The sequence below is a fragment of the Hemiscyllium ocellatum genome, chromosome 3 (assembly GCF_020745735.1).
Source record: "Hemiscyllium ocellatum isolate sHemOce1 chromosome 3, sHemOce1.pat.X.cur, whole genome shotgun sequence".
NCBI lineage: Eukaryota > Metazoa > Chordata > Chondrichthyes > Orectolobiformes > Hemiscylliidae > Hemiscyllium > Hemiscyllium ocellatum.
In genome coordinates, this window is record NC_083403.1 from 34,031,708 (window position 1) to 34,046,502 (window position 14,795).

Below are 14,795 nucleotides of genomic sequence, written 5' to 3' on the forward strand. Positions count from 1 at the left end.
CTATAAGCAGAGTGAGTAACATGTTTAATAGTCATCAGGTTAATCACCAAGCTACTTTTAATTTGAAATCTTATGGATGAAGGGTGATTTAACTTTTCTTTTCATATTTTCTTTTGGTGAGATGTTTTACCAAGGCCTGGTCTGCCTTCTCAAATGAACATGAAATAAGGAGAATTAATTTCACTTGCTAGCCAATGTTTATGCTTTAATCAACTTCAGAAGAACAGATCTGGTCATTATCACATTGTCACGTGTAGCACCTTGCTGTGTGAAAATTGACGGCTATTTTACCCACCCTGCAATAGTGTCTTCACTTCTGTAAATTACTTCACTGGTGGTAATGCACCTTGGGACATCTGAGCACATCAAAGGCATGACATTGATGATTTCTTTGCATGCTGAACATTAGGTGTGCAAGAAAGTGTCAGCAAGGAAGCTAGGATTGAGATGAGAAGAAACCTCTTTACTCAGACTTGTTAGAATGCGAATGCGCTGCCTGAGAGTATGGTGGAGGTGGATTCCATGGGAAGTTTCAAGAGAGCCAGATATAGCTATGAAAATGATTAATTTAGAGGGCTACAGAGAATGTAGAATCTATTGGTTTATTGCTAACTGGTACAGAAGATGATGCAGACATTTCAGGTGATTAGCCTTCAGAACTGTCGTGTACAACTTCTGTAATAAGAAGTGGGGGTTTGGGGAGGAGGTGGTGTTGGAGAGAAACAGTTGTCTGCCTGTCACAGTCAGGAATTATTCACTTGGCTATTCAAGCGTCAGATGAAGTTCCTGTGGGAAGGCAGTGCCTTGAGCATCTGATTTCCACTGAGATTGAGGAGTAAAAGGGAATTTGAGAAGTATGGCATGGGGCATAATTGTTATTATAATAAATTGGATGAAATAATAATTGGAATAACATGTGGCGGATGAAGTGTTGAGTGAATTTTACCGTAAGTCGGTGGAGACATGCAGTTTATGAGAGAGGCAGAATAATTTTTACTGCTAAATATGCTGTCTCCTACTAACTGACTTGATGATTACATTAGAAGTATAATCTAAATAATTCTCTTTGCAGGCACTAGAGAGATCATTTTGTAGTGGATCATATAGAGTTAGTTTCAGTCTTACAAGTGAGCGAATTACTTGAACAAAATTATCCCAATTCAACTTCACGTCATTTTTTCTTTTCTCCTTAGTGATTTATAAACAAAGCTAAAAATTATTTAGTCACGTATCAGGCCAGTTATTTGTTACAGTTAGTTATTTTGACTTAAATGTCTGCATAAAAGACTTATCAAGAGAGGCATTTCAAAAATAAATTCACTTGAGTAGTTGACCAATTGTTAATAGTATCTCTGCACTTGGGTACAGGTATCAGATGATGGACAGTATATTCTGCTATCAATTCGTGAGGGCTGTGATCCAGTCAATCGTCTTTGGTATTGTGACCTGAAAGAGTTGCCCCATGGTATTAAAGGTAAACCATTCTTGTGTTTTAGTCTCTTTTAATCAATTGGTTTAATACAACTATCATAAAATCATTGGATTTTATAGCACAGAAGGAAGCCATTCAACCTATCGTGTCTGTACCAATTCTTGAAGAAACCACACAGTTAGACCCATTCTGTAGCCATTCTCCACAGCCCTCTAAATTCATCATTTTCATATCTATATCTGGCTCTCTTGAAATTTCCCATGGACTCCCCTTCCATCATACTCTCAGGCAGCACTTTCATATTCTACCAAGTCTGAGTAAAGAGGTTTCTTCTCATCTCAATCCTCGCTGCCTTGCTGACAACTTTGAAATTGTGACTCCTAGTTACTGACATACCAACTAGAGTAAATAGAATATTCTTCTTTACCTTGTCAAAATTATTCATCATTTTAAATACCTCTTAAGGACAATAAGCCCAATCTCCCAAATCTTTCTTTGTATCATTAATCCCTCATTCCTGGTATCATTCTAGTAAATCTCTTACAAAGTTTGTCCCGGCTTTAACATCCTTCTTTTCAAATAAGGTTACCAGAATTGAACACAATATGACAGGTATGGTCTAACCAATGATTTGTAGAGGTGAAGCATCTCTTCCTTGCTTTCGTTCTCTATGCCTCTATTTATAAACTCAAGGATCCCCTAAACCTTGACAATTATTTCAACTTGTCGAGCCACATTTAAAGAATCATGTACGTGAGCCCCGAGGTCCCTCTGCTCCTGTATTCCCCTCAAAGTTAACAATTGAGCCTGTATTGTCTCTTTATGTTCTTTCTACCAAAATGCACGACTTCACGTTTTTCTGTATTGAAGTGCATCTACCAGGTGCTTACCCATTTAGCCAACTTGTCAATGACCCTCCTAAGCCACTCAGTGTCATCCTCACAATTCCCTCTTGTCCCTACCTTAATATCCTATGCAACTTTAGAGATTTTGCCCTCAACATTGATCTTCAAATCATTTATACAAATCTTTGAAGTTACGGTCCAAAATAATTGTAGAATATGTTCCACATATGACATTGTCCCTTAGAAAACAAAAATGTAATGTTTCCTTCATAAATGCTCCTTGAATCAGAGAGATGTACAGCATGGAAGCAGATCCTTCGGTCCAACCCGTCCATGCTGACCAGATATCCCAACCCAATCTAGTCCCACCTGCCAGCACCCGGCCCATATCCCTCCAAACTCTTCCTGTTCATATATCCATCCAAATGCCTCTTAAATGTTGTAATTATACCAGCCTCCACCACATCCCCTATGTGGAAAAAGTTACCCCTTAGGTCTCTTTTATATCTTTCCCCTCTCACCCTAAACCTATTCCCTCTAGTTCTGGACTCCCCAATCCCATGGAAAAGACTTTGTCTAATTATCCTATCCATGCCTCTCATAATTTTGTAAACCTCTGAGGTGACCCCTCAGCTTCTGATGCTCCAGGGAAAACAGCCCCAGCCTGTTCAGCCTCTCCCTATAGCTCAAATCCTCCAACCTTGGCAACATCCTTGTAAATCTTTTCTGAACGCTTCAAAGTTTCACAATATTTTTCCGATAGGAAGGAGACCAGAATTGCACGCAATATTCCAACATTGGCCTAACCGATGTCCTGTACAGCCGCTACATGACCTCCCAACTTCTGGACTCAATAATCTGACCAATAAAGGAAAGCATACCAAACGCCGCCTTCACTATCCTATCTACCTGTGTGTCCATTTTCAAGGAGCTATGAACCTGCAATCCAAGGTCTCTTTGTTCAGCAACACTCCCTAGGACCTGACCATCAAGTGTATAAGGCCTGCTAAGATTTGTTTTCCCAAAATGCAGCACTTCGCATTTATCTGAATTAAACTCCATCTGCCACTTCTTTGCCCATTGGCGCACCTGGTCAAGATCCTGTTGTAATCTGAGGTAACCCTCTTCGCTGTCCACTACGCCTCCAATTTTGGTGTCATCTGCAAACTTACTAACTGTACCTCTTATGCTCGCATCCAAATCATTTATGTAAATGACAAAAACTAGAGGACCTAGCACCGATCCTTATGGCACTCCACTAGTCACAGGCCTCCAGTCTGAAAAACAACCCTCCGCCACCACCCTCTGTCTTCTACCTTTGAGGCAGTTCTGTATCCAAATAGCTAGTTCTCCCTGAATTCTATGCGATCTAACCTTGCGAATCAGTCTCCCATGAGGAACCTTGTTGAACGCTTTACTGAAGTCCATTTAGGTCACATCTACCACTCTGCCCTCGTCAATCATCTTTGTTACTTCTTCAGAAACCTCAATCAAGTTTGTGAGACATGATTTCCCACGCACAAAGCAATGTTGACTATCCCTAATCAGTCCTTGCCTTTCCAAATACATGTACATCCTGTCCCTCAGGATTCCCTCCAACAACTTGCCCACCACCGACATCAGGCTCACTGGTCTGTAGTTCCCTGGCTTGTCCTTACCACCTTTCTTAAACAGTGGCACCACGTTAGCCAACTTCCAGTCTTCCGGCACTTCACCTGTGTGTATCAATGATACAAATGTCTCAGCAAGAGGCCCAGCAGTCACTTCTCTAGCTTCCCACAGAGTTCTCGGGTACACCTGATCAGATCCTGGGGATTTATCCAACTTGAAGCGTTTCATGACATCCAGCACTTCTTCTCTGTAATTTGCATATTTTGCAAGGTGTCACCGTCTATTTCCCTACAGTCTATATCTTCCATATCCTTTTCCACAGTAAATGCTGATGCAAAATGCTCGTTTAGTATCTCCCCCATTTTGTGCGGCTCCACACAAAGGCTGCCTTGCTGATCTTTGAAGAGCCCTATTTCCCTAGTTACCCTTTTATCCATAATTTATTTGTAAAAACCCTTTGGATTCTCCTTAATTCTATTTGCCAAAGCTATCTCATGTCCCCTTTTTGCCCTCCTGATTTTCCTCTTAAGTATACTCCTACTGCCTTTATACTCTTCTAAGGATTCACTCGATCTATCCTGTCTGTACCTTACATATGCTTCCTTCTTTTTGTTAACCAAACCCTCAATTTCTTTAATCATCCAGCATTCCCTATACCTACTAGCCTTTCCTTTCACCTGAACAGGAATACACTTTCTCTGGACTCTCGTTATCTCATTTCTGAAGGCTTCCCATTTTCCAGCTGTCCCTTTATATGCGAACATCTGCCCACAATCAGCTTTTGAAAGTTCTTGCCTAATACCATCAAAATTGGCCTTTTTCCAATTTAGAACTTCAACTTTTAGATCTGATCTTTCCTTTGCCATCGCTATTTTAAATCTAATAGAATTATGGTCGCTGGCCCCAAAGTGCTCCCCAGCTGACACCTCAGTCACCTGCCCTGCTTTATTTCCCAAGAATAGGTCATGTTTTGCATCTTCTCTAGTAGGTACATCCACATACTGAATCAGAAACACTTAACAAATTCCTCTCCATCTGAACCTTTAACACTATGGCAGTCCCAGTCTATGTTTGGAAAGTCAAAATCCCCTACCATCATCACCCTATTATTCTTACAGATAGCTGAGATCTCCTTACAAATGTTTTTCTCAATTTCCCTCTGACTATTAGGAGGTCTATAATACAATCCCAATAAGGTGATCATCCCCTTTTTATTTCTCAGTTCCACCCAAATAACTTCACTGGATGTATTTCCAGGAATATCCTCCCTCAGCACAGCTGTAATGCTGTCCCTTATCAAAAATGCCACACTCTCTCCTCTCTTGCCTCCCTCTCTATCCTTCCTGTAGCATTTGTATCCTGGAACATTAAGCTGCCAGTCCTGTCCATCCCTGAGCCATGTTTCTGTCCCAGTCCCATCTTCCTATCCATGCCCTGAGTTTATCTGCCTTCCCTGTTAGGCTCCTAGCATTAAAATAAATATAGTTTAATTTATTAATCCTACCTTGTCCCTGACTATTTGACTTGCTTCTGTTCTCAACTGTATCAGTCTCAGATTGACCTCTTTCCTCACTCTCTCCCTGGGTCCCACCTACCCACCTTACTGGTTTAAATCCTCCCGAACAACTCTAGCAAGTTTCCTTGCCAGTATATTAGTCCCCTTCCAATTTAGGTGCAATCTGTCCTTCTTGTGCAGGTCACTTCTATCCCAAAAGAGATTCCAATGATCCAAAAATGTGAATCCTTTTCTCATACACCAACTCCTCAGCCATGCATTCTATCTGCTCTATCCTCCTATTCCTGCCCTCACTATCTTGTAGCACTGGGAGCAATCCAGATATTACTACCCTTGAGGACCTCCTTTTTAAATTCCTGCCTAACTGTCTGTAATCTCCCTTCGGAGTCTCAACCTTTTCCCTTACTATATCATTGGTTTCAATGTGGACAATGACCTGTTGCTGGCCCCTCTCCCCCATGAGAACATTCTGCACCGATTCTGAGACATCCTTGATCCTGGCACCAGGGGAGCAACACACCGTTCTGCTTTTTCGCTGCTGGCCACAGAAACGTCTGTCTGTACCTCGGACTGGAGAATCCCGTAACACAATTGATCTCTTGGAACCTGACGTACCCCTTGTTGAATTAGAGCCAATCTCAATGTCAGCAACTTGGCTGTTCGTGCTACGTTCCCCTGAGAATCCATCACCCCCTACATTTTCCAAAACAGCATAACTGTTTGAAATGGGTATAGCCACAAAAGACTCCTGCACCGGCTGCCTTACTCTTCTACCTTTCCTGGAGTTAACCCATCTATGTGACAGTGTCTGAGACTTTTCCCCCCTTCCTATAACTGCCATCCATCACATACTGTTGCTGTTGCAAATTCCTCCTTGCTTCTAATTGTCTGTCCAACCAATCCATTCGATCTGATAAGATTCGCAAGTAACAGCATTTATGGCAGATATAATTCGCTGTAACCCTTAAGCTCTCTTTAAACTCCCACATCTGACAATAAGTGCACATTACTCTCCTAAAGGCCATTTCTGCTTCTTCACAATCTACAGACCCAGAAAATAACACCGTCTTATTCCTCTACAAGCCCCAGGTTAAATTAATAGTTATGATTTCTATTTTAAGCTTAATCAAGAGACATAACGCCAAAAACATATAATCAAGAAAGAACCCACTTTACTCACTCTTGCAGACTTTCTGTAGGACACACTTTTAAAAAAAAAATACACTTATCTGCTTCTGTGCTTTCGTCCAAAAGTTCCTCCAAGATCAGTTGTGAATTTCACTGTTCGTTAATTTTCCCAGACACACTCTGATGTCCAGCGATATATGAATTCAAACAGCAAAGGCAGTATCAGTTTCTTTCTCTCTCTCTCTCTCTCTCTCTATCTATCTATCTATCTATCTATCTATCTATCTATCTATCTCTATCTCTCTCTATCTCTCTCTCTCCTGCGCTGACCTCACCGTGTGCTTCCTTTGTTTCTTCTACTCCCTTTTAAAATTGCTGTTGTTTTGACTTTTTTTTCTAAAGTTCCAAAACAATGCAACAGCATAAAAAACATTAATTGCTGCACCTAAAATCCCTTTTAAAAAAAAGGGGGCAGCTGTTACAGCCAGAAATTTTTCCCGTCCTCCATCTTGGATTACCCAGAATTCTTTTGTGACCACTGTAATTGATGTTTTTGTTGGAATAGGTTAACATTTGTTAACAAAGTTTTATTTATCTCTTAATGGAGATGTTTCCTTGAAGAATGAAACTCCCATTTTTGATTCCAAGGTGGCAAGTTTTGATGCATGTGACCACTGGCAATACTTGAGTAATTTGTAAAACTCACTGAGCATTTTTAAAATGTATTCAATAACTAATTGTGTAACTAATCACTAGCAAGTCCATGATTCTAATGAACCCCATCAGATGTTGTGGATCTCTGTCAACCGTAGCAAACCATAGTCTTTAGAGATGATGCAAGTTGTTATTTTCTTCTCTCTACTGCCTTCTCAGTGACCTTTTCACACATCAATGCCAAAACGTCTATACAGTTAACTTATCCCCAATTGCCAAACCTTTTCCTGTGTTGCTAAAAACATTATTTGCAAAAAGTATTACCATGGCATTTGATGAAAGCTTTTCAAATTTTAGTGTAAGTTGCACTTGCATCATTCAACAGGGACTTAAATGTATGTTTGCATTAAGATATATACATCAAAAAAAGCAAACATTGTATGAATTCTGTTGGAAGACGAAGTAGTGATGTTAAGACGCATCATATGACTCCACACCTACAGCCTACATTTCCTCCATTTTTCCAGCGTTGCATGAATCTCCAAGGTGTGTAGCAGCAACATCCAGAACCTGAAATCAGCATTCCTGTATCCTGGTCAGCGTGAATAGGAAACATTGCCCAGAACATTGTGATTATATCTTAAACATCCTTTAAGATGACCTAGCAAACCCCCAAAGGCAATTAGGGATGGGCATCAAATGATGGCCCATCTCATGCAAGAATAAGAAAATTGTTATACTTTTCAGTCTTATTTCATTCTGATTCATTTTAATTTTCTTGCAGTTATCCCCAAATGTATTCTAATCCATGTCACGTTTGAGTGCTGATCTCTGCTTTGGAGTTCCATTTGCAATTTCTAGACCAGTAGCAACTTGAAAATTGTCAAACCTAATCAAGCAATCCCAAGAATGATTGCAAAATCACAAATACAGCTGTATTCCACCCATAATTGATAACTGAAACACATTTCGTCCTGATTGGGCTATAAGTTAATTTCATCTGACTATTCTTCTGAAAATTGTGATGGTGCACATTTTTTGTTCATAAATTTGACATTCTTTTTCAAATCTGATCCAGAAATTACCCCTGGAAGCAAAATGGAATTTATGTTTCTGAACAGTTCTTGAATGATGTAATTACAAGCTGAATGTATTTACAAGCTCTAACCATCAGGTGGATGTACAGAATAATTCTTCAATTATTCTGAAACCAGCTCTGCCATCTTTACTTGAGAACATTAATCAAAATAGAATCTAAAGTGGTTTGACACCTGACCATGCTTGTTTATATTAACACAGTTTAAGTGGTGTTTGTTAAAGTCACTTTCTAAAAGAAATTGAGCAATTAAATTCTATTTTAATAGGAATTCTTCCTTGGATCAAACTGGTCGATAACTTTGATGCAGAATATGAATATGTCACTAATGAAGGGACTGTATTCACTTTTAAGACAAATCTCAATTCTCCTCATTATCGCTTGATTAATATTGACTTCAGTAATCCTGATCCTTCCGAATGGAAAACTTTGGTTGCTGAGGATGAGAAAGATGTATTAGGTAAGTGCGAAATTTGTTTTCAGTTCAGTTTATCATTATAATAGTTCTCTTGAATGTTCCCTGACATGTACCCATCTGAATCAGTTGTTTAACAGTATATGAAGGGCACAAAATTTATGTGTGTGTTTTTGCACGTGCATGAGAACTTGGGAAGTATCAATTTTGTGCAGTATATCACATTATAATCTAGCAGATTTATATGTCAGTTTATTAAACTACCCTATCTGTACATTAAATTTTCTGATTCTCATTCTTCCCTATTTATGCTGATTGTTCTGTAACTAGCTCAGAAGAGCAGGTCTGGTCACCACTGTATCGGAAGCATGTGGAGGCTTTGGAATGGGTGCAAAAGAGGTTAATCAGAATGTTGCCTAGATTGGAGTGTATAAGGAGAGATTGGACAAACTTGGATTATTTTCACCAGAGCATCTGGTTTGAAATTTTGACTGAAATTGAGATTTTTGAAAGCACTGACAAACTAGGCAATTTTGTTAGTTCCATTGATCTGAACACCTTCAGTCAAAATGTTTGTCTCAATATCATAATTTGCATTCATATCAAAGATCAATTGGGCGAATGGGCTGAGGAGTGGCAGTTGAAGTTTAATTTAGATAAATGTGAGCTGCTGCATTTTGGGAAAACAAATCAGAACAGGACTTACACAGTTAATGGTAAGGTCCTGGGGAGTGTTGCTGAACAAAAAGACCTTGAAGTACAAGTTCATAGTTCCTTGAAAGTAGATTAGCAGTTAGATAGGATAGTGAAGAAGGTGTTTGGTATGCTATCCTTTATTGGTCAGACATTGAGTATAGGAATTGGGATGTCATGTTGTAGCTCTACAGGACATTGGTTAGGCCACTTTTGGAATATTGTGTGCAGTTCTGGTCTCCCTCCTATCGGAAGAGTTCAGAAAAGATTTACAAGGATTTTGCTAGGGTTGGGAGAAACTGAATAGGCTGGGACTGTTTTCCCTGTAGTGTCAGAGGCTGTGGGGTGACCATATAGAGATTTATAAAGTCATGAGGGACATGGATAGGATAAATATACCAAGTCTTTTCCTTGGGGTGGGGGGAGTCCAGAACTAGAGGGCATAGGTTTTAAGGTGAGAGGGGAAATATTTTAAAAGTGTCCTAAGGAGCAACGTTTTCATGCACAAGGGGGTGCATGTTTGGAATGAGCTGCCAGAAGAAATGGTGAAGGCTAGTACAATTATAGCATTTAAAAGGCAACTGGATGGGTACATGATTAGGAAACGTTTAGAAGGATATCATGCAAGTGCTAGCAAATGGGACTAGATTAGGTTAGGCTGACTGGTCGGCATGAACGAGTTGGACCAAAGGATCTGTTTCCATGCTGTCCACCTCTATGAATTATTTACTACATAATTATGCTGCTAACTGATAAATACAGAAACCCTAATGCTGAAATCTTCAGTGTTTGGTTCCGGAATAGGTTGAAATGCTTATTGGTTGCAACTGACTACACTTCACTCCAGTAACACATTTAGTTCCCTTGAGTTAAAGTTTTGACCTTGCAGCATTTGTGCCGCTGACCCTGGTTCATCTACATCTTTCAACCAGCATCGTTTAAAGAATACTTTGTCTAATCAATATTCCATCACTGTGAGATCTTCTTGTGGAAGTTATTTGGAAAATTGAATTCTAAAGTGAACCCTGTACTGCCTTAAGTTTGATTTGTATTTCTATATTGTGTGTATTAAGAAGGGAAGAACATAGCTTTAATTTGATTTTTGAGTAGCATTGAAAATATACTTACTTACATTCTAAATTAGGCTTTTTAAAATAAAAAAAAACCTTAAGATGAATATTTCCATACCTTAGAAGCAAGTGTAGAAGGGCGTAGCAAAAATAACCTGTCATGTCGTAGCAAAATGTCCCAAGATAAGAAAACCAAAACGGAAATGAGTTTGTTTTTCAAGATGAAACCATTCAGAAGGTCAGGGAGTGTGCAGTTTATTTCAGAGAGAGAGAGAATAAGGTCATTTAGCAATTTAAAAGGCTTGTAACAGTAGCATTGGAGTTGAACAGTAACCAAAACAGTAATCCAGGCAGAATAACGTCCTGAGTGGCTTTGTGTTCGTAAAAGAGCAACTCAAGAAACCAAAGACTATGGAGTGGTATTCAAGGAGTCCATGTTAAGAAATAAGTGAGCCGTATTCAAGGTTGGTTTAAAAGTCTCTCATTTAGCAGTGCTCTGAAAGCCAGTACTTCCAAATAAACCTGTTGGATTATAACCTGGTTTTGTGTGATTTTTAACTTTGTCTGCCCCAGTCCAACATCGGCACCTCCTCATCATAATTAAAAATAGCATTTGTGAATACAGAACTTTGCTGAAAACAAACCAATTACAAGAAATGTTTTACTATTTGGAGCTTCAAACATCTGTTTCATGTCGGAAAGGAAACAAATTAAACTCCAAATAACCAGGACTTATTAGGTCCCCTTAGCTTAAAGTTGGAACATAATAACCCTCCATCAGAATTTATGAATTTGCGTGACCATTGAGGCAAAAAGGTTTGAAATTTTATTTCAGATATGACACCCCTTTATTCCATTCGTTTAAAGTTTAATACAGCTTTTTTTTCCTGCTCATACAATAAACTTTTATGTTCTTGTGTTAAAAGTACATTGGCAGCCTTTTTTGAATGTGTTCAATGACTGACCCTAATAGTAAGCAAGTGGCAAAAATAAACTTTCCATCAAGCTTGGTTTCACTCTTGGATCTCACTTGACCATTATTACCATCAGCCAAGATAATAACAGTGAGGGCTCTTTGTAGAGTTAGTAAATGTTGAATTTGAGAAGGAATCTGTCAACCTTTAAAATTGAGTAGGCAGAGGTACTGAGATAAAAGCAGGGGAGTTGATGTGAAGTATATGATTGCAACTTTAAAATGGTCTTGTATGTTGCTATGATATTTGTGGGCATAGAATATGTACCAGTGGATTATTTGAAATCTTTGACTAAGACTAAACTGAGAAAGTTACTGGATAAGTTGATATAAAAGCAGGATGTCGTAAGAATTACATATTTAAACTGTTTTAACAACTGACTGCAATTGAACAAAATATAATTTAATTCCTCACCTGTTTAATCAAGTCAAAATTGTTAATTATTGAAAAATAATTCAAACGAACAATGCTACAATTTTGTTAGATAGGGACAGCGACAAATGTGTACTCCAGGTGGTCAGAAGAACAATTTGCAGCCTTTAAAATTATTTTAATAGCAGTGATCAATGCTTATGAGCTTGCACCTGAAGATAATCAGTTAAAATTTAGTATTACAAGAAAGAAACCTAATCTAACATTTATTCAATTTGCAAGAGATAAAGAAACTCTGAGAATCCATGATTTTGGTCATTGAATTTGGAGAACATGTTTAAAATTGTGATGGTGAAGAATTTCAAAATAATATTCCAGTAAACCTATAAGACTTGCTTAGATTTGCAGCAAGCATCAAAGATCAGAAGAGTGGCATTTCTGGTAGTTAGCAATATCATTTCACATAAACCATTACTGCGGAAAATGGTCGTCCGTGCCACAGGATAAAGAAAGGAAAATAATTTGGAAATCTGAAATGAAAACAGCTCGTAGAAAATTATAGGTACTGGAAGACAATTCCAAAATAACCTTAGGGATGTCAGGTTGTAAGTGATAAAAACCTTTAGTCCAAAACCTAAAGGGTTACTATTTGGATCTTCTCCTTTCTCTCCACAAAAATAGTGTAACTGGAAAACAATGTTAATGATTGAACTTCAAACATCTGCTTCAGTTTGGAGAAGAAACAAATTAAACCCCCTAATAGCCAGGACTTATTAGGTCCCCTGAACAACCAAGAGCCACCCACTCTACCTCTAGTTCCTAGTCTGTTTACAAAATTTAGTGGAATAATTCTTCAAGGAAGAGACTTCATTAGATTTGCAATATCGTATATGCAAGTATTTTAGCTAACCAAAGAAATCCTGCATGCAGCCTAGCTCACTCACAAAGTTGTTATATATAAATTAAAACAGTGGCATGTCTTTTTTTTCAGTTTATTCACACATTACGATGGCCTGACCATGTACAGTAAAAGATATTGAAAAATGTTTGGAGATAGTTCTAGAAAAGCTCAGTACAGGGTAATCCTTTTTCTGCTTATTGTGCTGTTTGGACAAGTCAGCCATATCATTAGTGGAAGTATGGTTTCCATGTTTTTGCACTGTGGTGCAAAGTCCCAGAGCTTCTCTATGGCCTTTGTAGTTTCAGTTGGGGAAACCAGCAAGTGAGCAGAAGCGCATCCACCTGACTCTTCAGGGTGATGATCAGCCTTTTTCTTCCATTGATGCATTTCATTCACATTTAGTCACACTTCAAAAATGTTGAGGTCATCCAATAGTTTTGTTAGCCTCCTATTGTGTTGGTGCTGTGCTGACATTCATAAAGCAATGTTGTTACTTAGATTTTCCTATTGCAAGAACAACACCTTGTCAGTGCCATCGAAATTGGTAAAGATCAGAGCAATGTCTGAAATTGTTTCTGTTAAGTTAATTATTTTGGTACTTTAAGTTTGCTTTATGATTACTTGGACATTTTCCTGAATTCTAATCCCTTTACAAGGCATGACAGCTACATTCTATTCTTTATAATAAAGAATTATATAATGGTTTCTGATTGTTCTAAAATTACTGCACATTTTTGAAGAGGTTGTGATGATACTATGGCCTTAAAATGTTTATTTTGTCCTAGTTTTTTTATGAAGAAATGTTGAGACAGATACTGAACGGACTGCTCAAGGACAATAAAGCAAACAGCTTTTTGAGGCCTTAGGTTGGAACAATAGAAACACCCTAAATGGGTGGGATCAAGCTCCCACAGAACCAGTTTTTTAAAAGTTTTCCTTGCTGGTTCTTTAAGCTGGATGTAGAAACTCTTATTCTTCTCTCTGTTAAAGCTAAAAACTAGGATTCTCCTTCTGCTATTGAATTGCATGTGAAACAATCTGTTTTACTGAATTTGTCTTTGCCAAGAATGTGTTTATGAGCTGTTGCTACAGAGGAGCCTCGATTATTGGAAGGACACGGGCAGGCAGTATTTCGTTCGGTTAATTGAATTCCAGATAATTGAGTGCTGGATAACATAGTCTAACCGAGCATCAGCACCTTGCTATCTTGCCAAATAATCCGATATTTGGGTAATCGAATGCCAGATAATAAAGGTTCCTCTGTAAATTGAAATAGTAAATTAATGGTTGTTTATATAAATATGTATTATTTTGATAAGCATTTCAATAGAGTTACAGTAAAGCCAAATCTTTTCATTTATTTTGTCTATATTTTTACACAACAGTTACAGTGTGTATTACTTAAAGTCGAGTAGTCTGACCAATCAAATTGCATCTGGAACACAACGTTTTAGACTTATCTTTGAAATAAGAAAAAGATAGGGTCTTGAGTATCTTAATATATTTTGAGGGGATTCAGTCTGATCCATTACAGGTTACATTTTGCATTTATATTTTACCCATATGTGAATTATCAAAAGTATAATTTAGATAATGCCTTGCTTCAAGTCAATATTTGTAATTAGAGTTTTCTTTTTGTCTCCAGTGTGTTTACAATTTAAGTTTTTCTATATTTTCAGAATGGGCAGGATGCGTCAAGAACAATTTTCTGATTTTATGCTATCTACATGATGTGAAGCATGTTCTGCAGCTGCATGAGTTGGCCACAGGAGCACACTTAAAAACATTTCCGTTGGAAGTGGGTAGTATTGTAGGCTACAGTGGACAAAAGAAGGACACAGAAATCTTCTACCAATTTACTAGTTTCCTGACACCAGGTTAGTACAGATTAATGTACATTTTTAATTACAGTTCTAACCCAAAGACTGGGGGGAAAAATAATTCAGTTATTTTGAGTTGAGTAATATGTCTTGGTAAAGAGCTCTGTTTTGCTTCCAAGAACATCCATTTCTACCTTCAACTTTTGTCTCCAACTTGAAACCTTTACTCTTCCAGGCTTTCCCTTAGGACTCAATATGTTGGTGATTC

The 14,795-nt window shown here is 38.2% G+C and overlaps 1 protein-coding gene across 1 annotated transcript in view; it reads left to right on the forward strand.

Annotated features, from left to right (window-relative positions):
* LOC132836977 (prolyl endopeptidase-like) overlaps positions 1-14,795 on the forward strand; it is a 162,521-nt gene that overhangs the window by 64,139 nt on the left and 83,587 nt on the right. Inside the window, exons 7-9 of the mRNA XM_060856581.1 lie at positions 1,369-1,474; positions 8,551-8,742; positions 14,387-14,584. Of these exons, the coding sequence (XP_060712564.1) occupies positions 1,369-1,474; positions 8,551-8,742; positions 14,387-14,584 (496 nt within the window). The remainder of the gene's footprint in view (positions 1-1,368; positions 1,475-8,550; positions 8,743-14,386; positions 14,585-14,795) is intronic.